We start from the raw sequence: 22,132 nt of genomic DNA, 5'->3' as shown, positions 1-22,132 counted from the left end.
ATGTGAAATAAAAAGTACAGCTGGAGTAAGTTGAAATTATGGAGGTAAGGTTTCACCTAATGATAAAAAACAATATTTATTCTATTGATTGGGAGTGTAGAGGCAATCCACTGGACACCTTTGAGGAAGGGGGCAGCATGGATAATATGGTTTCCAGAGAAACTGAATTAATACCCAGCCTTTGTATTTCCCATGAAGGAATTTCTCTCACTTGCTAAGTTTCTACAAAACCCAACATACCAATCTCATTTCATTAATAAAATGAGTTTTATTTATTTGCATATTGATTTTGTTAAATTTTTTTTTCAGAATAGTTATGTCGTTTTCAGGCATGTCTAGTGTAATTGTTAGTGCACTGAGCCATTATAACCTCAGCGCAAATGTCATTGCATCCGTGAATTATTATTTTAATACTATTTTACTTGGAATACATTTCATTTAGTTTAAAACCACAGTTCTGAAATTATGCTGATTTTAAATACCTTGCTTGGAGCCTGAACTTCACAAGCAGTTAATTATTAAATGCCATTAGTAACATCAGGGATGGCTGGACAGTTCACAGAAAGGTGATATAACAGGAAAACATCCAGAAGATCCCTTCAAAGCAGAAAATGAGAATCAGAATGACTTGAACCTTTTAGTGACAGAAATGATCATCACACTGATAATGATAATTGATATTTGTTCAATACTTACTATATGTCAGGCACTGGGCTAAGCACGTCATCATCTTATCCCTCAGAAGAAGAAGCAACATAACCTGACTAAATTTTAATTTGAACCTTTATGCCTGTTTGAATCCAAATAAAATATCCTTAATGGCATGCACCATGTTAGACTTTCCAGTTCTGAATAACTAGCTCTAAGTGTCAGAAACTTAATGAGTGCACAAATTTCCTCTCTAGAAGAGGCAATTGTCCCCTCTTAGGAGGGCATAAAGCCTTACTGATGAATACACCTACAATATAGCCCATATTCTCCTCAAACAGATAAGAAAATAACAAAATGTGTGCAGATCTACCTTCCCTGCCAGTCTAGATGGAAACTTTCTGGCTGTGGTTTTAATTGGAAATGGAACCCTTCCCTTGCTGTCCAAATTTATTACAGTTACACATCACCCTCAGGTTTTCATCTAGGGGACAAGTCATTCTCGTGATGGATGAAGCAATATTTATATATCATCTTGCAAAGTAAGCAACAAGACTTCCAGTTGTTATAGTCCAATAATGAAGAGAGTAAACTTGGAAAAATTATGTATAGCTAACAAAAATAATTTTAAAGAGTGATTATTGAGATAGGCAGATCTATAATGCCACTCTTAAAATTTTTTGCCTGCTGCACAAAGATCATAGTTTGATGGAATGTTTATTTCTTCAAATTTCATTCTTCCTACTGATTTACCATTCTGAATATATGCAAGTGATGCTCATATAACTTCCAAGTGATTTACTTTTAAATAATTAAAACCAAGATGAGAGATTAAGAGCCATGGTCCACATAGTTTTATCAAGTATCCTGAGTTAATTATACTTGCTCTGATAGATCATAAAAATCTAATGATAAGCTAAGGAAATAAGAGAAACACAATTTCTTAAATATATTTAATTATATTACAAGGGGAAGCATATCAGTGAATAAGACAAAACAAAATTTGTTGAAGGTTGGGGTTGTAGCTAAGTGGTAGAGTGCCTTGCCTCAAGTGTGGAGGGCACTGGGTTACATCCTCAGCATCACATAAAAATAAAGGCATTGTGTTCATCTATAACTTAAAAAAAATTAAAAAAAAAAACTTGTTGAGGCTAACCCTTGTAATCTAATCTGTTGGCAGGGATGCAACAAGGTGTATCTAACGTAAATTCTTGTTGTCTTCAAACCAACAATTTGGCTTCAGGGTGCATACCTCAGGAAAAACAGAAACACAGCAAAACCCTTGCTCATACACACCAAGAGACTGGTGGAAACTACACTCTCATATAGTGCCTTGAAATTCCAAAAAACTAAAACAAATAAGAAAAAAAATCTAGGAACGTCCTAAATTCCCATCAAAGAATATAATTTTACAAGGGGTGTGTGTGTGGTGTGTGTGTTTGTGTGTGTGTGTGTGAGTGAGAGAGACAGAGACAGAGAGTAGCATTTTAATATGAACAATATAGATTGCACATATCAAATGTATAATCTTAAAAATAATGTTGAAAGCATATTTTAGAATAGTTTTTTTAGGATGATAACATTTTAAAAACTTGACATCAAAACTATTGTTTTGAATGCTCAAATTTGGTATGAAAAGCATAAAAACATAAACTAGATGCAACACCAAATTCAATTCTTCCTTTGGAAGAAGGAGATGAGGAATGAATCAGGGAGTGGGGACAAACATGATTTCAGTTCTGTCTCTAATGTCTATTTAGGATTTTAAGCAAAAACAACATGTGACCATTGTTAATTCTAAGTGGCATTTGTGTATGTGTTTCTTATGCTTTTATACATATCCTTCTGTATACCTTAAATAATCTCTAGATTAACAATGATACCTCATACAATGTAAATGCTATACAAATCATTTTTATACTCTATTGCTTATGGAATTGCAACAAAAATAAGTTTGTACATGTTCAGTACAGATCTAAATTTTTGAATATTTTTCTACCTAGTTTTGGTTAAATCCATGATATATGATTTTCAGATAGGGAGGGTCAACTCTATAAATATATATATAAAGTTATATTACATATATTATTTATATTATATCATGTATCATATTATATATAATAATATTATAAAAGATAAGTGATTTTGATAATAGAACAGGCATGAGAAGCTGGAAGATCAACTAGAAAATACAGCAGAGCCTCACCTAGAGAGAAAATTGGAAGGGCCCTGGTTATTAGCACCAGAGAAACTGAAAGTGGTAGGATTCGCAATATATTTTGAAGGTTTTTCTAACAGAATTTGCTGAGATGTTTGTGAGCAATATAAAGGAGTTAAGGAGAATTCCTAGATTGTTTGTTTGAGCAGCTAGATAGATGAGTGTAGGATGCCATTTACAGATGTGGGAAATACTAGAGGCAGAATCGATTCAGAGAGAAAAAAAAATCAAGAGTTCTATAACAAACACATTAAGTTGAAAACACCTAGTGGACATCCAAGTAGAGAAACCATGAAGGAAGTTGGCTATAAGGTAACAGTTGTTGTTGACACTGTCAAAACAAAACAAAACAAAAGCATCCTGCTAACTACTTCTCTCAACACCTCACCCACAAGAATGTGATTTTGTTAACTAGCCAACAGTTGCCGACTTATTATTCTGGTTTGAGATGGTGAATACAATATGTACTCAGCTCTCTATGATTTCTAACAGCTTATTTCCATTTATATGAACACATTAATGGAAAAGAAAGCAAGAATGGAAACAAACAGTGTTGATTGGTTCTCTTATCCCTGAATGAAGACACTCATCACATAATGCATATTTCCAGAATTCCATATGCCCTGTTTACAGAATCCAATTTCCTGAGGTTATTTCAGATAAAAGGCTTTTTAAATAACAAAATCATAGTATCGCAGCTCATCGTCCAAATCATAAATGGGATTTTTTAAAATGGTGCTCGCTCACACATGTTACAAATAAAATCAGGGGGGAATAGAATAAGTGCAGGACATAGGTATCTGAGTACCTGGATTTTTCTTGTTTCCTCTACAAATTGCAAATTTTACTTAACCTCATAACTACTTCACCTGGTAAACAAGATTTATGGTAGAATTGAGACTACAAGAACCAACACAAGTCAAACATTTAATACAATGCATGTAAATTCTTCATAAACATCAACTACAAATATTATGTGTAAAAATATGACACAAACCCAATTCAACAAACATACAATAATTTCTATGTACATCTGATACCATGCTGAGCACTGTAAAAGTGCTGATTCCTGTGATAGCTAAATAGAACATTATTCTGCACTACATTGTAGATACATTGATGAGAATGTTCCTTAACACTTCATATAAGATTAGTCTTTCTAAACTTTGAAATCAAATTCCATATGCAGTGGTCTAGAAATCTACAACCAACCTCAGATTAACATATTGGCCACGAGCTCATTCTCTCTCTGTCATGCACATGTCCTCTTGTGTAACTTATGCAGACCACACAGGTTGGTTCTCCTCTCACATGAGAGAACCTGCAGATGGTCCATTATGTAAATGGCCTAGTCTACCCTGACCCACAAATCAATCTACAACTTTTGAATGTCACTTTCAAAAACATTGAGGCCTCCGGTTTAACCTTCACATGACCCATAAATCGCAGCTCTCCCCGTCTGGCAGACAATTTTTAGTTTTACACATCCCACACTCATGTCTTCTGGCACCTATGCACGCACTAAAATATCTTCCCTTGAAATACAGAATTCTTTTTCTAGAACAGTCTTCTAACTTCTCGGCTGGTTTCATATTCCTCACACTTGACCAATCTTTTCTACCCATTTAGGAATTCTTCCCTCATATAAATCAATATAGAGGAACTTTGACAACATTGCTGAAACACAAGATTAATTTTTAGACCATGCTTGGAAGTTGTTTGGAAGTGTATTTGATTCCTTCGTTTTATCATTTATAAGAAGGAAAGGGATCAACAGAAAAGAAACAAAAAGTTACAAGTTATGCTAAAAAATCATTGTGAAGACATGACTCGATGATAGATAGTATCAGCAGCAGGGCCCCTCAATGGACATCATCCTTCTGGAACAAAAGGGCTATTTCTTTGGACTGGAGCAATACCCAGCTCAATTCCTCATTTAATATTTCAGAAGTCAGCTCCAAAATAGGTCAAAAAATGAAAACCAATTCTGTTTTTTTTTTGTTTTTTCCTCAGCTCACATCTTTAATTTTCATGGAACAGATACTATGTGAATCTATCTATTCCCAGCAAGATGAGAAGAAACTTACAACCTGCCAATCTCAGTAACTTCTTTTCCAATATTATGCTTGTAAAACAACTTCCATCATTTTCTCCTAATGTAAGAGAAGAAATTCTGAAGTTTAAAAATAGTACATGAAGACTCAGTCTGCCCTTTGGTCTGGAGAATTAAAACCAAAGTAGATTTCATACCAGTAGCTCTATACAAAGAATGTGTTTCAGTACTTAATTATTTCCAAAAGCACTGATTCTAGGTGAAAACAGACACTTTGCTTGAGGGTAAATAACAACTTTGCAAAGTTTGTAAATTAGGAACAAAAGACCCAAAAGTGGGCTTTCAGATGAAGCTTTTCTAGCCCCAAGACTATGGCTTCCTGCCACCAAAATCTAGTGCAGGAATACATACCATGTTCACAACATGAACAATGTGGAAAACTCTCACAAATATGATCTCCTCTAGCAAAAAGGATGTTTATACTGATTAAACTAAGAGAAAATGGAGTTTGGATAAAAAAAAATCAAATTTACATATTTGTTTTTTAATTGGTGGCTTTAGTAGACAAATTAGAAAAGGGGTAAAAAGTACAAAGTAATGAAGCTAGTACATTTAGAGATAAAGAAATTTAAATGCCCAAGAAACATCAAAAATCAGCCACTTCCATAAGCAAATGCAAGCTTCTTTTAAAAAATGAAATTCCATTTTCACCTCCATATACATCCTTATATCAATGTCAAGTTTTAAAAATTAGAACCTAATCTAAAAGAGTGGGGTGGAAGTAAGGATAATTTAATCTTTATCTTTTTTGGAAAACTACGTATTCTCATTTATGTGTTAAAGAACTATATTAGAAGAAAATTTGAAAATATTTTGCAGTATTGGGCAGATCTACTGACTTAGACATTTGTATAACATATTGGTAGATGGATCAATTTTTAGAGTGGAAAATTTGACAGCACTGGTCAAAAGCCTTATGGTATAAAAACGAAATAACCTAAATGTCTAGACTGGTTGAAGGAATGTCCATGTGATAGACTACTATAGAACAGTGTATCTCAAAAACATAATGTTGAGCTTAAAAAAGGAAATTATATGATGATATGTATAGTATTTTCCCTTTTATTCAAGTTTCCATACAATGCTACATATAGTTCATGTATCATCATCAATATATTATTTTTTCCACCATTTTTTAAATAAGAGAAAGGAATGTAAAGAAAGAAAGAAAGAAGGAAATACCAGACAACACAGCACATAGAAAGGGAAAGCCTTGTCTGTATAGATAAGTGTATATTCACTGAGTTTCAAACTAAAATATTTTTCCTTCTGTGGGTCATTTTAAAGCCACAGGTATAGCTGTGGTGTGATCTACAAGGTGTGATTTACCCATCTTCAACCTAGTTCCCAAAGAGGTCTCCTGACTTGGCTCTGCACTATGTAAACAAAGCTACATTCCTTCTACCTACAAAATGACTCTCAAGTCCGGACAAAACAAACAAAGGCCCAGAGAAAAGGACCTGCCTAACTCCCATGACACTTCTTCCTCCATGACTGACATAAAGACTGTCCATTCAATTCAGTGGCAATTCTGTCCTTGAGCAAAGTATAGTTCTACCATTCAGCCTCAATTCAATAACACAATAAGCTCAATATCCTAAAAACACATTCATTTAATATGTGGGAGATGAAGGATCTGTTTAGTTAAAGAACACTATCCTGATATTTGTTCATTCTACCATTAACCAATAGCCAAAACCATGGAAACAGCATCAAGTTGCCTAGGTGGAAAGATAAAAAAAAAAAAAAAAGTTAAAAATTCACATAATTGAATATTTACAGCTATTAAAATCATATTTTTGAATAGCATATGAGAAATAAATGCAGAAAACATAGTAGGAAATGAAAGCAATTGGTAAAAATCTATATGTGATATGATTCCAATTTTGTAAAACAGAATATGTGTTATACTTAGGGAGAGAGAGACTTGTAAAAGTGTTGCAAAATGATTCTGATGTTGTGTGTAATGTTTTCATATATCTTCAAAGTTATTTATAATAAATGAGAATTACATCTCAGAAAAAATATTTATAGAGGATTCCATTAGAAATGGAAAAGATTCCTCATATATAGTCTAAACAGATGGAAAGATACTTTCATTATCAGAACTCAGAGTAGATTTTGTCTCTACTATCTCTCTTTTGAAAACATCATCATGAGCTGCCCAAACATAGTAGCTACATTTTTCTTGTTATTTTTTAATTTACAGAGAAAAAACAAACATTGGATTTATGATAATATTTCTCAAGAAATAAAAAACATTCTTTTAATCATATACTATATTCAATTGATTAATTAATTAGCTAAAACCATGTCATCATTTGTTGCCTGGGAGAATATTAAATACTATGAGGAATAAAAGCAATAAAATGTATAGTCTCTGCTAAATTTGGATTATATGTCAGCATATATATTCTCACATAATATCTCATTTAAAGAATGGTGGTAATCCAGTTAAGAGTCAGAATACAAAAAAGACGTAAAACAAATAAATATGTATGTGAGCACATCGAACAATAAGATGCTTTAAGGTGGAAAATGATGGAGTAAGGCAGGGTTACTGTTCATCTATTTATCTCCATTTATATATCACTAGATAGATGTATAAATATATAGAAAGCAATGGATGATACAGCAGAAAGAATTAAAAGGTCAAGAGAATGATATCAGCTGAAATTGGCAGGAGGTGTATACAGAAAATAAGTTGAGTTACACCCTGAAGGACGCACTCTGGAGATTAGGCCCAAGAGCTCTCAGTAGCATGTGGATAAATCATGCTATTGTGGGACACTGCTTCTCACTCTTTTCAAGTGATGTTCCTTTAGATTCAGAGCAGATAGGATTATCTGTTGGGGGACTGAAAGAGGTAACTCATAGAATCTATCACAAGGCAGTCATTATCTGAAGTGTCACGTTTCATCTTTAAACTTTTTGGTTTTTAAATTAAAAATGCTTTCGTTAATCTTTGTGTGAAGTCCAGGTTACATGTAGATGAGCCATGGTGTATTTTACTCAGCATATTACAGCATCTCCTATGTATATACGTATGTGTGAGTATGTGAAACTTGTCAGTTTTCTGGTGTTTTGTTCCCTGTCCATCTTGTTATGTATAAGAAGGTCTATTCATTTACCAGGTTGCTAGACTGTCATATAAATGCTGCAGGAACTTATCTGTCCCACACAGCATTTTCCCCACTTCTTTTCTTTCTGACACTGCTTAACATTAGGCACTTAGCTACCAAATAGCGTTTTCCAAGTGGCCCTTTGCAGTGACATGCTGCAAAATAAGGTTTTGCCTTAACATTCTGAGTGTTGCTCATCCTTCTCTGTCCCCTTGTTCCCAGGGTACATACTACTTTGCATTCATTTTGCTTAGGATTCTACTTCCTTTGGCAGCAGTGGACATATGTTATTTAACTTTGATTCTCACTACTGCCAGTCGGTTTTACAAGTTCTATACCCATTGTTCATTTCACTTTGTACACAGCTGTCTGGAATTATACCTGTGAAGCATTAGCTCTACAGAGACGAAAGCACTTGTGCATATAGGAAATACTATCTCAGAACAATAAATGACGTGAGATAGTTTAAGGTTCTGTTACCCCTGCCTTAATTTTTATCAGTTCCATCTCAGACCACCCCCATAAAACATGCATGTTATGCCAATGCAGCTTCAACCCAAATCCAGTAGTACCCTTCCAATCAGATTGCCAGCCCTAAGTCCCCTAGAAATGTCATGGGTCCTAATGGAAAGTATTAGAAAATAAGGCTTCATGAACTCAGATTTAAAAAGCAGGTAGAGTAGTTTATACTTGATGCAATAGATAACACAGAGCTATTGGAGGCTCCTCAACAACGATTCACTGGATGTAGTGATAAATCAGAAAGATTGATCTCTGTGGAACTTAATTCAGTACAAACATGAATTAAACTTTTCTAAGAAATATGTCTAAATAATGAACTAATAATAATGAGACATTCATAATGAAAGAAATGAAGGGTTTTTTAAAAATTCCATTCTGGCATAATTAAGGGATAAATCAGTTCAAATGAAAAATGTCACTGTCATTAAAACTTCATTCATTTATTGAATTATGTTTCATGTGAACAGAGTGTATTTTTAAGACTATTCAATTATTATGTAAGTCAATGTCATTTCCAGTTTTGGGAAAGTTGATATTAATCCCTTGTCACCGAAAATGTAACCAAGTTTATCAAATTAATTTCTCAAAGCCCACCTGATAGCCACCAGATGGCAACCTGAGACGACGTCAAGTCAGGAATTGAAGTTATGGATGGCCCTGAGAGGTTGTGCATTACCACTCACTCCCCGGGGTTCTTTGAAGTCATAAAACACAAAGGCTTTCTAGGACTTTTGTAAATTTCATTTGAACTTAATAAAATATGCTCTATCCACGATGCTTGCAGTAATTAAAGATTCTTTTTCTTAATAGGAGTCTATTTTGAAATAGCACAATATGGAGTGATCATTAATAGGCCTATTAAGGTACTTGAATAAATGCCTATCAAGAGTGCAGCACACATTAGTAAATTTCCTACAGAAAATCCATTTTCATTTCAAATTCTGACATTTTATTTAGAAAAATTATACCCTTTCTTTTAATTATTTCAGTAAACACAATGAGGGCATTGCTAACTACACCTTAGAGTACTTTATTTTCTCCTTTTTTTTTTTTTTTTTAGTAATATGGTTCTGTTTGTAATTAAAGGCGTGCTGCATTAATGATGCTGAAAGTCTCCAAGGGAAACATTTAATGTCCACCTCATAATATTATGCCCAAACTACATGCACAAAAGACTTTTTAATAATCTTTGTTTCCTAATTTAGTTTTGATTGGCTCTGAATTCCATGGCAGCACTGAAGGGCTCCCATTTCCATCGTCATCAGCAATTCTGCACCATAAATCGTACACATGCATATGACTTCCGTCTGCAGGCTCCTTTCAAAGCTTTTGTTTAACTTATCCAGAAAATTAGCTTCAGGCTGGAAATAATTGCAGATGATTTTGCCATTTTTAAGCCACTGGGGTGTTGCAAGGAGAGATGACAGCTAAGTTTGTCTAAACACAAAGAACAAGTTAGAGCTTTGTGTTGTCACTTTGGCTTTGCATGTGGGTTCAGATCATTCTTCCTGCTCTTTATGCAAATTGAAACGACTTGTCACTCAATGATCTGTGTTTCCTGACAAAGATATGTTACCTGAAGCTTGTCATGTGGCCGAAAGGACAGGATTTACACAAACATGTTGTCCCAGACTAAAAAATAAAAATGCTTAGTTCTCCTCTTCCCTTCAGATTCTTCCCCCTTAGCAAAAGCATAATTTTTTTAGCCACTATAAACTTAAAACGAATATGATAAATTAAAAAGAAGATACATAGTAGCTTTCAAAATGTACAACTGGTATATATGTTATCACCTTATTTTACTATTTCTTTAATTCTCCCAGAAAACTAATGTCTACAAATATTTGGACAATGAATACACAACATTTCAAATTACTTGACACTGAAGATTTATTAAATATGTCATTCAGGTTAATAAGCAAAGACCTATTATAAAATGGAATCATATGTTTCTCTTCTAAAATTTCACTCTGTATTAAAATGACTGCAAAGTTCATGGATAGTCACTGTCATATAATGATGGAGCAAAGGCAAAACAAAGTAACACAAACTCTTAATGCAGGGCCAGTGAGCTTTAATTTTATATTAAACAAATGAGCTATGGGAATTATAAGACATTTCTATGACCTGATGTCCTCTTGGTGCTCAACAGTGCTATAGTCATAGCTAATAAGGGTGTCACTAGCTGAGCAAGTGAAACTGTTTGCAGCAAACATTTACATATAGGGGCTAAGTAGTGATTGTGCTTCTCTGGCAGCTACCCTGATGTAATAGGCTATAATGACTTGCAGGGAGCAGGTATGGACACAAGTGTCTGGATGGGAATGTAGCTCAGCGGATGCAAGTGTCAAGGAGGGACTAATGTGTAAGTCATAACACAAATGCATTTATGGATCCCAATTAGACCTTGGGCTAAGGAGCACCTAAACAAGTCTGATATGAGAGACAGTTTTATACTTTTGTGTCAGGAACCCTTAAACAAAAGAGTTTTTCGGAAAATCCAAAACATAGAAGTATTGTTATACTAGGCCATTATCATTGACTTGGCATGTAATATGCATACAAATAGTCCTAAAGTGTGCAATTTAAAGGCAAGATCATTTAATCTACTAAGCCAATCATATGCTTATTAAGGACTACAAATTAAGGATTGATAGGTAACATCTCACAAACCTTACACTCTCCCTTGGAAAACTATAAAACTCAATGACAAGTTTAAATCCACCAAGGCTTTTGACACTATTCTGTGGAGTTTTCTGTACAGATGCAAAGTATTCCTCTTACTTTCCTGAATGCCAGCTGAAGGACATCATTTTAATTCTTTTTTTTTTCCCCCATTTGGCCTCCAACATCACTTAGCCAGTAGACTGGTAGGAATTATCTTGTTTAAGAAACTTAGGCCATGTCCCTTTGAAAGGCAGCAAAGGAAGTCCTGTTAATGTGCCCTTTCCTCTTATAATGGGAGAAAGAGGCATGCTGCAGACACCATGCTAGGTATACCTTCAACATGATGGACAGGAGCAGTGCTGAGCAAGCACTCTGGCCAGAGGCTGAGACCAGGGAAACTGCACATATAAATCATACCTTGAACACATCATACAGGACTTGTGCAAGCAGAAATGACACCCTAAAAGAGATATTTTCTATTTTACTTGGATCTATAAATTATTAAACAATGCTAGAAAAGGCGTATTATTATAAGTGTCATGCAAACCAATATATAGAGCTACAGTGTTCTTAATAATATGAAGAGTTGGCCCAGAAGTTGTCCTCTGCTAGAAGGAGTAGAAGATTGCACAACCTATCACCTGAATAGCAATTTCATCCCAGATTTGAAATGAGATCTTATATTTGACCTTTCATGAGAAATTATTAAAGACCTTATATAAAGTCAACATGTACCTGCTTTTTTTACAGATTTATTATAGTTTTACTAACATGTTTGAATATACTTCTCCAGAAGCCTATGGTTTCTAAAATATAACTTCTTTGCCAAGCACATACCTGTTTGCCAAAGAGACGGGTCCTCTTTTTGAAATATTTAGTCTTTCAGGGCACTTTAGTCATAGTGACACCTAATAGCCAAGCTCTTTTTCTCACTCTCCACAAAATCAGGTTTAGACTATAATTCAAACCAGTCCCCAAAGGCACTTCTGAAAAATGGCAAGCCCTTAGCTTTTAGGTGAAAACACTCTTTATTGCTCAAAATTGTTTCCTGTTACAAAACCTTTTCTATAGTGCTCAGGCTAAGATGATCTTATGCTAATTTAACTCACTGGGGACTGTGAGTAGATGCTACTTTGATTAATAGTTTCACTATCCTGAAAATGCCAGGCCAGGTTCAAGATAATAAAGTCAGGTAAGAATACTATTAAAATCTGCCACAGGATTCTATCTGTTACATGGAGAAAAATAGGATCACAGCTCCTGTATCAAACAAAGACGGTCTATAATAAAAAACAGCCACCTAAAAGAAATGAACACAGTGTCTGAATTCCTTGGCACATTAACTGACACCATTTTAATCACCAAGCTCTTCATTACTACTTTATAGGTATATTTTCAGCTATGTCCTTAGTTGAAACTCAGTGTTTTATTCCAAAGCTATCTGTTCACATAGTATTTAACTTTCCACCCAGAAAAAAAAAAAAGACACATAAGAACAATAAATTTTTGTAACTTTGCTTATCAAAAGGAGAGTATCTGAATTTGTATGACCTAGGTCATTATTTTCAGCAAATATTATCTCCAACAAGCACAGAAAACTGTGATCCTAGATGATAAAGGACTGCATGAGTTGGCAAATAAGGCTTTTCTGAAAAAGCATCTTGGGAGACTTTAGTCCCTCTCTCCTCTGCTTTTCCTCTCACTGGTCTCCTAACCAAGGACTTCCAAATCATAGCTGCTTTCTAATGAAGGAAACCAGGAGAAGGAATCTAACCTGGAATCATGGAACCTGGGGCTGGCTTCATATATGCATGTTAAGAAACCTTTGCAATTTTTTAAAGTTTGCCAGTGGATTTTCTCCTTAACATAACACATATGATCTACTCATATTCCCAAACTCCAATCTGAAACTTAACCTTCAATTGAAAGTAGAAAAGTTCTAGTGCATCAATTATACTGTGCAAATGTAACTTCAGGTAGTTCAAACCTCCACAGAGAATGACTAGCCAGGTAACACAACCTGCCACCTGCAGATTCAGCTCTACATGAAAGGAGCCTTCACATTCACCACATTCATATTCATATGCGATTCAACCCCTTTAGGGGAAATACTCTACTCAGAAGGGTTACCTCACCATTGCACAGAAGGACTCAGGAGGGTCTCCACAGGTAATATCCGGAGGATCCAGTTTCACTTTCAGGTATTTTGTCATGTCCGTGGATTCTGGCTGACAGGCCATGTAATCCCAAACTTTACCTTCTTCTGTGTAAATCTGAGTCTTACACACATCATAATGTCCCCACACCAAAGGGTAGGGCTGCATCACTGAAGACACTGTAACCCAAAGGGCATGAATGGACAGGAATCTTGACAAATACATTTCTAAATTCTTTGCAATCTTCGTGATTTATCTGTAATCTTTGTCTATTTTACATATACATTTGTTTATATATATATGTATATTTGTGTATATATATATATATATATATATATGTCTTTATGTAGATAGGTCTGTATATTTTTAAAAAGAAAGAAAAGAATAAAGAGGATCAGACCTCAAAAGCAGAATCCAAAATCAGATGTGAAGGATTAAGATACTGTGCGTGTTCAGGTATATTGAGGACTTTGGTGGAAGCCTAACATACTTGTGTGTTAGGCATTAACAGCAACTTGGAGCATTTTCGTCGTCCTAGAACATATCAAGTTTGGTTTTTGTAAAAGATGTCCAATAGCAGATAATAATTTAGCAAAGTGATGGCTCTCCCATTGTACATCCGATAACCCTGAGTGATCCTCAATGCTCACGGTTCACAAGGGCTGCCCAGGCGCCGCTGAGATATCAGTATCGGAAGCAAAAGGATGTGCGTCTATCATCCGGTGTCTGTTTCCCATCAATCATCCTTTTCTTCTGGCACCAACACCCTTTAAGAAACAATAAGAGTAAGAGTTATTGTCCCAGAGTCAATGCATTACGAAGTGTATGATATGTTGACATTTTGGAGGTTTGATGCAATATCAAGCAAATTGGTGTAATCTGGATAACCTTTACTCAGCTGCTTTGCTAGAATGAGCAAACCAGGGAAATCATTCACATAGGGGAGATCTGATATGAAGGATTTAACTCTTCCCTAGCAAAGACAGATGTGTGTGTTCCAGGTGAGTTACAGGTTTTCGCTTCAAAAATTATTTCCATCTGAACTAAACTGAAAGCAAGCTGCTAGATTTAAACATTTCTCACATATCGTACTGCTAGAAAGTCTTCTAAGCAAACAATGAGGGAAATAAATGCTTTTATAACAATGACAAAGAAATGACAACCACTTGTATGCCTTTTGTCTCTTGGCAAAGAGAGTCTAAGAATCTCCAAGTTCCTTGTACATTTCTTAGCTTTTGTTAGCCAGAGTGAAAACTAGCATTGTTGGCACAAGCCTGTCCCTTTGGATTTGCTCATTATGTTGGGAGAATTTAGCATCTTTTGTTTAGTTGCATTTACTGATAAAGATAACTTGGCTCTCTGAAAAAAATAAAACCAAGGAGCAAATCTTCCTTTCGTAAGAATTTTCTGTTTTCTTACATATTTTTTATAAGCATTACTTCTGCATTTGCAGTTATTTTCTGTAACAGAAGAGAATTTGTCCCAAAGGCAAATATTATACGCTGCTTTAAAAGTAAAGCTCTGTAGTAAAATGCACAATTTAAAATGCACATATAAAAATAGCTGAGGGTGAGTTAACAGGCCATGAAGCAGAATAATATGGCACTATTTCTATGAAAAAAATAAAAATTACCGTTGAAACATACTTTTGGTAAACTGATAATGCAGCCTACTTAACTACAGATACAACTCATTGAAGAGTTTAACTGGCAACTTTTCTCTCTAGGTACCACTATCTAAATGTAAACAAATGCTAACATTTGAATCCAGGTGTTAAAAGCAAATGAACTTTATTAATTATTTGTTTCATATTCATAGTCTAAATTATTAACTACTTCTTAAATGATTCAAAAAGGACAAAAAAAATCTACAGCTTTGGAAAATCCACTATAGACCCTATGATACACATTAAATAGTTTAAATATGGGAGTTCATTATCTTCAAACAATCTTATAAAGGAATTTACTATATTTAAATAATGCACCATTTTAAAATGAACTAGGCCACGGAGACTATGAAATGCCAACAGATGGTTGAATTGTGTTTCCATAGCAAAGTAATTTATAATAATTGCTTTATGGATGCAAGTGCAATTTTCATTATATTCGATTCATAAAATGTTATCATACAGCTGCAATTTGTGATATTTTCTATTAGGAAAAGTGTTGAATATTTGAGGTCTAGGAAGCAATAATTAACAATGTGTCTAAACACGTATAAACTAAGATTTGAATCTGTCTCTTCCTTGTATTGTAAAAACTATATTGTGCTGAGTACATTTTGAAATCTTAAGTTAAAAAGAAACAGAATCACAGAGGAGCATGTGTTGTGGCTACTACAGCCTTCTGCTTTGTTCAGACTCATTAGTAATTTTAAGTTGATATTTTCAGAAACATTCAACACTTTGACAATTAATAATCTGAAAAGGCGTTAAAATGATATATATCCACATTTTCTGAAGGCAATTTTTCAACCATGTTTACTATTGTAAGAAGAAACAAACACTGTAAAGTGTGAAGGTAGTGAACATTAAATAAGTGAAGCAGTGAAAATCAACTAGGTCAGAAATTATTAACTTCAATTCATCTTTTCAAATATACAGCAATTTATTTATCAAGAACGATATAGTCTTGAAAACCTGAAACTGTTTTGAATCTGAACTGAGGGAGCATTATATGTTAATTCATAATTCTATGTCAAGATTATGACTTCAAATATATATTTGAATGATCTCTGAGATTAGTCTTCACTTTTCTTAACCAATATTATTCATTAAATCCATTTATTCTTGGTTAGTTTGTCCTCATCCACATTTTGCTTTACTTCCACTTCAAAATAAAAGAGTGATCACACGTTTGTATATGAAAAACTTGGACACTAAGGAAATGTATGTGGACCTGTTACTGTATCCTGATACAACAGTAATCCCAATATAACGAATTCTCATTAAATTATATCAGAATTATAATGATGGTCATTACACAGAATTATGGACTACACCATTGATCGAATTTAGAGAACTGACAAGGAAAAATGCAGAGGAGTGCAAGATATTTGAATATTAGGCAGTTGCAGGACTGTGCGACAGACATTCTTGACAAGAAGCAGCCAATTATAGCTTAAATTTCTGGCATATAACCAGTTGTGATTAATAGTTTTCCATTACATTACAGACATATTATTAATGTATTAAAAATGTCAAGCTTTGGCAAGCACTAATATGGCATGGCTCAGTTAGTCTGCAGAATTTACATTTAATGAGCTCCCATTGACACAGAAAAAGATATTGACCACAGTACATTACAGATCAGGAACAGAGGGTCACTGAGCTGGTTTTTTAAAATAATTATTTGATTTTTTTTTAATTCTGATTTTTACATTTTTAGCCTCTCTTACTTCCTTCATTTCGGGGTCTCCTTACTTTTCAGTGCCACACACATAGCAAAGAAAATCATTTTAACTTCAAATTAGTGAGGATTTAAATCTATGAACTTCCATGACACACAAAGGAAAAAAAAAAAAAACCTCTGTGAAAATCAGGAATGTGTTATTGAAGCATAATTATGGAGTTTTCAAAGAAAATAAAATGATGTACAAATAGAATATGATTTACGCCATGACCTCTATTACCTAATGGCCCTGGTTCCCATCTGGCCATGCTTTCAACCAGGTTAAAAATATCAATAGCTTCTTAAAAGCTAGGTCATCATAGCAAATAGCTAGGCAAACCGATTATGAGAAGGACAGTCAATGACATATTTGGGGACTTAATATACTGAAGGTATCCCTTCTGGCCCATAACTGAACTAATTGCCAAGTAATGTGGCTTTTGAATTTGTCTCAAGTGCCTGGATCGCCTAACTAAGGGTAGCTTCAAAAGAACTCTGGGCTGTCCCAGCTTTAGTTCTTACTTTGCCAACCTTGGGAACTCACTGTAATCAAATAATGCCATCATCTCTACCTGTGAGCTGAGGACTAAGAGGTCCTCTTTGATAAAAGAAAAAAAAAAATACCCGTTAATAAGCCATGAGTACTCCATAGAACTCTGGTGTATAAATTTGGAAAGCCAATAAAAATATGCCAAATTATGGCACAGCCCTCAAGTTCATAGATATTATTGTTCAAGGCTAAAATGGGCTATAAAATGGCTTTGCATACATGGAACATATATTTTTCTGAGATTCTATCTAATTCCTTTCCACCTTGGATTCACTTTGTAAAAAGGCATTTCACGGGCCCTTCCTTCAGAGTGGTAAAAACAAAGTAAAATAAAAATCCTCACAAAATATTAAGGAAAGTAGTAATAATTAAAATGATAAACAATTGTATTCTATTCTAAAAGCAACTGTCAATTTCATCAACTGAGAGGAAAATATTGCCAGTAAATCTACTAACTCTATCTAGCTTTCAGCATTCATTTTATTATATAATCTCACTAGGAGGTGGGGGTGGTAGTAGTAGGCTATTCATTCCATAAATATTCAGCTCTTCAGGGGCACCTGAAATAGACAGCTATTGACTCATTCTTTATAGGCATTAAGAATTTTATAAATATGCATGTTTCTGAATGGAAAGGAACAAAAGAAAAATTGACTATAATCAGACTCCATTGAGTGAAAAATAAGAGGAAAAAAAGACACAAATTCTATAACCTCTCAAAATTAGCAGCTTCCCATATGATCATAATGAGATTTATTACATGAGATGTTTTAACATATATTGAATGCTCTTTGCACATACTTGTCATGAAGAAGGTATCTTTGAGTATTCTTAATGGGAAATATAGGCGTCTTTTTATTAACTGCTCTCAAATATAAAGAATTTACCATGTACTGAAACATCATTGGCATATTCTAGTCATACTTGATTGGGTATTATGAGCAACTGCCTATCATGAGATTCTTAATAAAAACCAAGTAACACACCTTAGTATCAAAAGGTCTCTATTTTCACCAAGAGAAGACTGATTACAGAAATCAGCACACATTTTGCAGAATGTCTATGGATGGGATAATAAATAAAATTATTGCAGAATCAGTTAAGCCTAGAAGAAATCTGTTTAATTACCACATGAACAATAAATTTTTTATTCTCATACAGGAATGTTCAGAGAGCCAACTTCTCAAATACACCCATCTAAAGTTTTGAAACAAACTCTGGATAATAAAAATACAAATTATTTTTGAAAGTATACTAAGTAACTTACTGACCTATAATACACTGCAATTCACACATATGTACACACTTTTCAATACTGAAATACAATTGGTTTCCTAAGTTGTATGAAATTTTATTTCCTTCCAAGTAACTTGGTGTTCTGGTCACTTGAAAACTGTCTCCAAATCCTTATTGAGAAAACCTATTAACTAACTAAGTAAGGCTTTAACTTTTTTTTTTTTTAACATATCACCTGATGTTTTTCAGAACAATAATGGAAGTGAAGACAATATTTGCACCAGTTTCAAACACACAAAAGAAAACTGCAAAATACATTAGTCTCTTCCAAAAAATAAAAAAAAAACAAATCTGAATCATTTTAACCCAAATTCCAGAGAAAGCTGACAAAACAAAAATCTTAATAGGAAAACAGCTTTATGTCCAAATAAAGCAAGTTGCTTCTTTTCAAAATTTTCATGATTACCCTTCTTAAATTACACAATAGGAAATATCATCAAATAGAATTCACCTAGATATGTGAAATTCTGAATGCCCCCATGCAGGCCTTTTGTGATTAAATGTCTTTCATTTTATGGCAACCAAAAAAGAAAATATATCCCTTTTATATGTAAGCTGGAACAACACTGCATGTGAAAACCTTGGTGCATTTTTTTTTCTTTACGTGATGATCCACAAGCAGGGATCAAAATTTTATTTTAATGAAAAAAACTGAAAGTTGTTCATTTTCAAAAAATAATCCTGGACAGTTACTGAGCTCTTTTTTCTTTGCCAAAGTGAAAAGGGGGCAGGTAAGGCATTCAAAGTGACAGTTCAAAATAATTAAATGTGGGCTTGATGATTTTCTCACAGGTTAGAGATGCACCTCAAAGGCTAGACAAATTTTAAAAAAAACTTGACCCTCCCCCGAAAGAAGAAAACTTTCTGACAATCCTAACCACTAAGCATAGTTGAATGAATGAATTTGATGGAAACATCTTACTTTTTTTTATTCCTGTAAAATAACTTTTAGTATTTTCAATCCTAAAATGAGGCCTTATTTCTAGAGAAAATCTACTGCCAGATTCACCATATGTTTGGTGAAATTCTGACTCTTACTCAGAATTTTCCATTCCAAAGATTGACAAACTGTTATCATAAGGAGTGGCTCCATTCTTCCTTGGGCAAAGAGAAGGATGTGGAATAGGGGAAACAAAAGCCTCTATGCTCTAGAAATCTACACCTGATTCAACAATAAGAACTCAACCTGCGACTTTTCCAAATAAAGTTGCTCTCAAATCCCTCCTCTAGGAATTTTCCCCTCTTGCCTTGTAAAAATGACAACCTACTCTTAAGTGGATTTCTGGAAAAAAAAAAAAAAAAAATGGTGCCCTGGTGAGGTTACCAAAATAAACAGCAGAGGGCGCAGTTTCTTTTTTTATCTAAGTTTTCTCTTGTATGAATCACTTAATTGGTTATTTTGGGCCCAATAATATTCGGTATTATTTGTATTATATATAGATATCCACAGATTCATATCAGAGAGCAACTCAATGTCCCTTGCCGAATACATCAACTGATTAATGTGTCTGTGTCTGAGAAAAGATTTCAAACAGCATTCCTACACCTAGTCTTTCCCTTTTCAATTTCCCTTTCTCCCCAGCTGCACAACGTGGGATAGTAGTGCTTTAATCTCGTACCAATAAAGGAGATTAAAAGAAGGGGAGTTCAAAAGCTCTCGGTGTAGCCACCAGCTCCACAGGGCTGGCATCGGGGCAAGTTTCTTTCTCCCAAAGAAGACAATTGGAGAAAGAAAATGAGAACAAGAATAGCCCTCCTGAGCGTTGTGTGTGGTCAAGTGTGTGAGAGACAGCGCGGTGTGTTGTCAGGCTGTGGGTAGAGGCACCGACCCAGAGCCCGGGCTCCCGAGACAAGAGACAGACACGTAACCTGCTCGGGGCGCACACCCAGGAAGACTTGTGTGTGGGTGTGAGAGGGTGCGGGTTGTGTTTGCGCACAGAGGCTCCGCGCGCTGCCTCCTCAAGGCGCTTTCCAAAGTTCCTCGCCCACCCGGAGTCTCCCCTCCCGCCTGTGGATGGCACTGGGGGGGCCAGAGGGAGGGAGGAAGCCCGGGGAGCGGGGCAAAGACGAGAGGCTCGGGTCGCAGGAGGAGAGGGAAACCGGCAGCACTTACCGTGTGGCCCGTTTGCCCTTGCGCCGGGCGGGAGCCAAGCCGACGGCGCGGGGCGGCGGCCCTGCCCTGCCTGGTCCGCCTCGGGCGGCGGCCGCAGCAGCGGAGCCCGCGGGCGGCGCACCAGCGGGCGGCGGCAGCTCCGCGGAGCTTCCTCCTGGGGCGCGGGCGGAACGGGAAGGCTGGGGGTGTGAACCCGAGCTGCCGCCGCCGCTGCCGCCGCCACAGCCGCGGGGTCCAGATCGCGCCCGGCAGACTGCGGGAGAGGACTCTGCGGACCCAGAACCCACGCCGGTACGCCACTCCCGGCCGCTTAATTACCTTCGCCTCGCGCCCCGGTGGGGAGCCTCCAGCGCGTCTCCCCCTCTTGGAGCCCGCACCAAGAGGGGGAATTCCTTCCCGTTGACGTCCTCTTCCGAAATGCAAAAGATCAGTGACTTTGACAGGTAGATGAGGGGGAGGGAGAAGGGGTGGGCGGAGAGGAAGAGAGGAAGAGAAAGGTGCCTCTCCCTCCAAAAATATAGTGATATTAATAATGAAATCGCAGCCTTCGGAGGTCTTGCCAGCCCAGTTCTCCGCTCGCCGGCTCTCCGCGCCTCCTCGCGCCGCTGCCTCTGCCACTTCACGCCTTAAACTTTTACTGAGGGATTTTTTTTTTCTTTTTTCTATTTCTTTCTTTCTTTTCTTTTCTTTTTTTTTTTTTTTTTTTTAAGCTGCAGGACGATTTCCTGATTCCCAGGGATCAGAACCAGCGGCCAGGCGGTTCTATCCCGCTTGGCACCGCTTTCATTTTATTTCAGATGAAGACGTTGAGCTTAGTCAGAAGGGACATAAATCAGGACAATTAGCATTGGCGCCAAGAAGATCCTCTAGTACCAATTTCGCCCGGGCTTCCTTCGCGCATTCCTCCACTCAAGTCAGAAATGTCACTGCACATAGCGTTGATGGCTGCGAGACGCGACGCACCCAAAGTCCGTTTGATGAAATATACATGGCCAACGATGCTTCTGGATTGCGGTTCCCGGGTCCCCAGCCCCCGCCCGCGGCGCCTGGCCGGGACCCTTCTCCCAGCCCAAAGCGAGCTCTTGGCAAACTTAGGGGCGCAGACAAATTAAAGAGTGAGCGCGAGGGCCAGAAAAGGGAGAAGCAAAGAAGCAGCCCAGGGAAGCCGCAGCCCTCGGAGGGGTGGCATGTACGTTTCACTTAAAAAGGAGATCTTCTGCAACTGCCAGCAAGTGGAAGGATTGCAAACCTTATACTACCTCGAGACCTGGGCGCTCCGAGCGGTCCTAACACCGTCCCGCTCGCTGTTGCTGTTTGCTGCTCTAGCCACGGCTGCCG

The 22,132-nt window shown here is 36.3% G+C and overlaps 1 protein-coding gene across 7 annotated transcripts in view; it reads right to left on the bottom strand.

Moving 5' to 3' along the window:
• Positions 1 to 21,512, bottom strand: part of Ntng1 (netrin G1) — a 367,455-nt gene extending 345,943 nt beyond the window's left edge. For 6 of the 7 annotated variants that reach the window (XM_071618110.1, XM_071618114.1, XM_071618108.1 and 3 more), the window contains exons 1-2: positions 21,113 to 21,512; positions 13,426 to 14,213 (exon numbers count right to left, since the gene is read on the bottom strand). In XM_071618110.1, coding sequence (XP_071474211.1) covers positions 13,426 to 13,671 — 246 coding nt within the window. In that variant the 5' untranslated portion in view covers positions 13,672 to 14,213; positions 21,113 to 21,512. Of the gene's footprint in view, positions 1 to 13,425; positions 14,214 to 20,794; positions 21,064 to 21,112 lie in introns of those variants that run through there. The other variant, XM_071618109.1, reaches the window with a different exon arrangement.
• Between the last annotated feature and the right edge of the window lie 620 nt (positions 21,513 to 22,132).

The sequence above is a fragment of the Marmota flaviventris genome, chromosome 10 (assembly GCF_047511675.1).
Source record: "Marmota flaviventris isolate mMarFla1 chromosome 10, mMarFla1.hap1, whole genome shotgun sequence".
Taxonomy (NCBI): Eukaryota; Metazoa; Chordata; class Mammalia; order Rodentia; family Sciuridae; genus Marmota; species Marmota flaviventris.
This window is presented reverse-complemented; position numbering and strand designations above follow the sequence as displayed.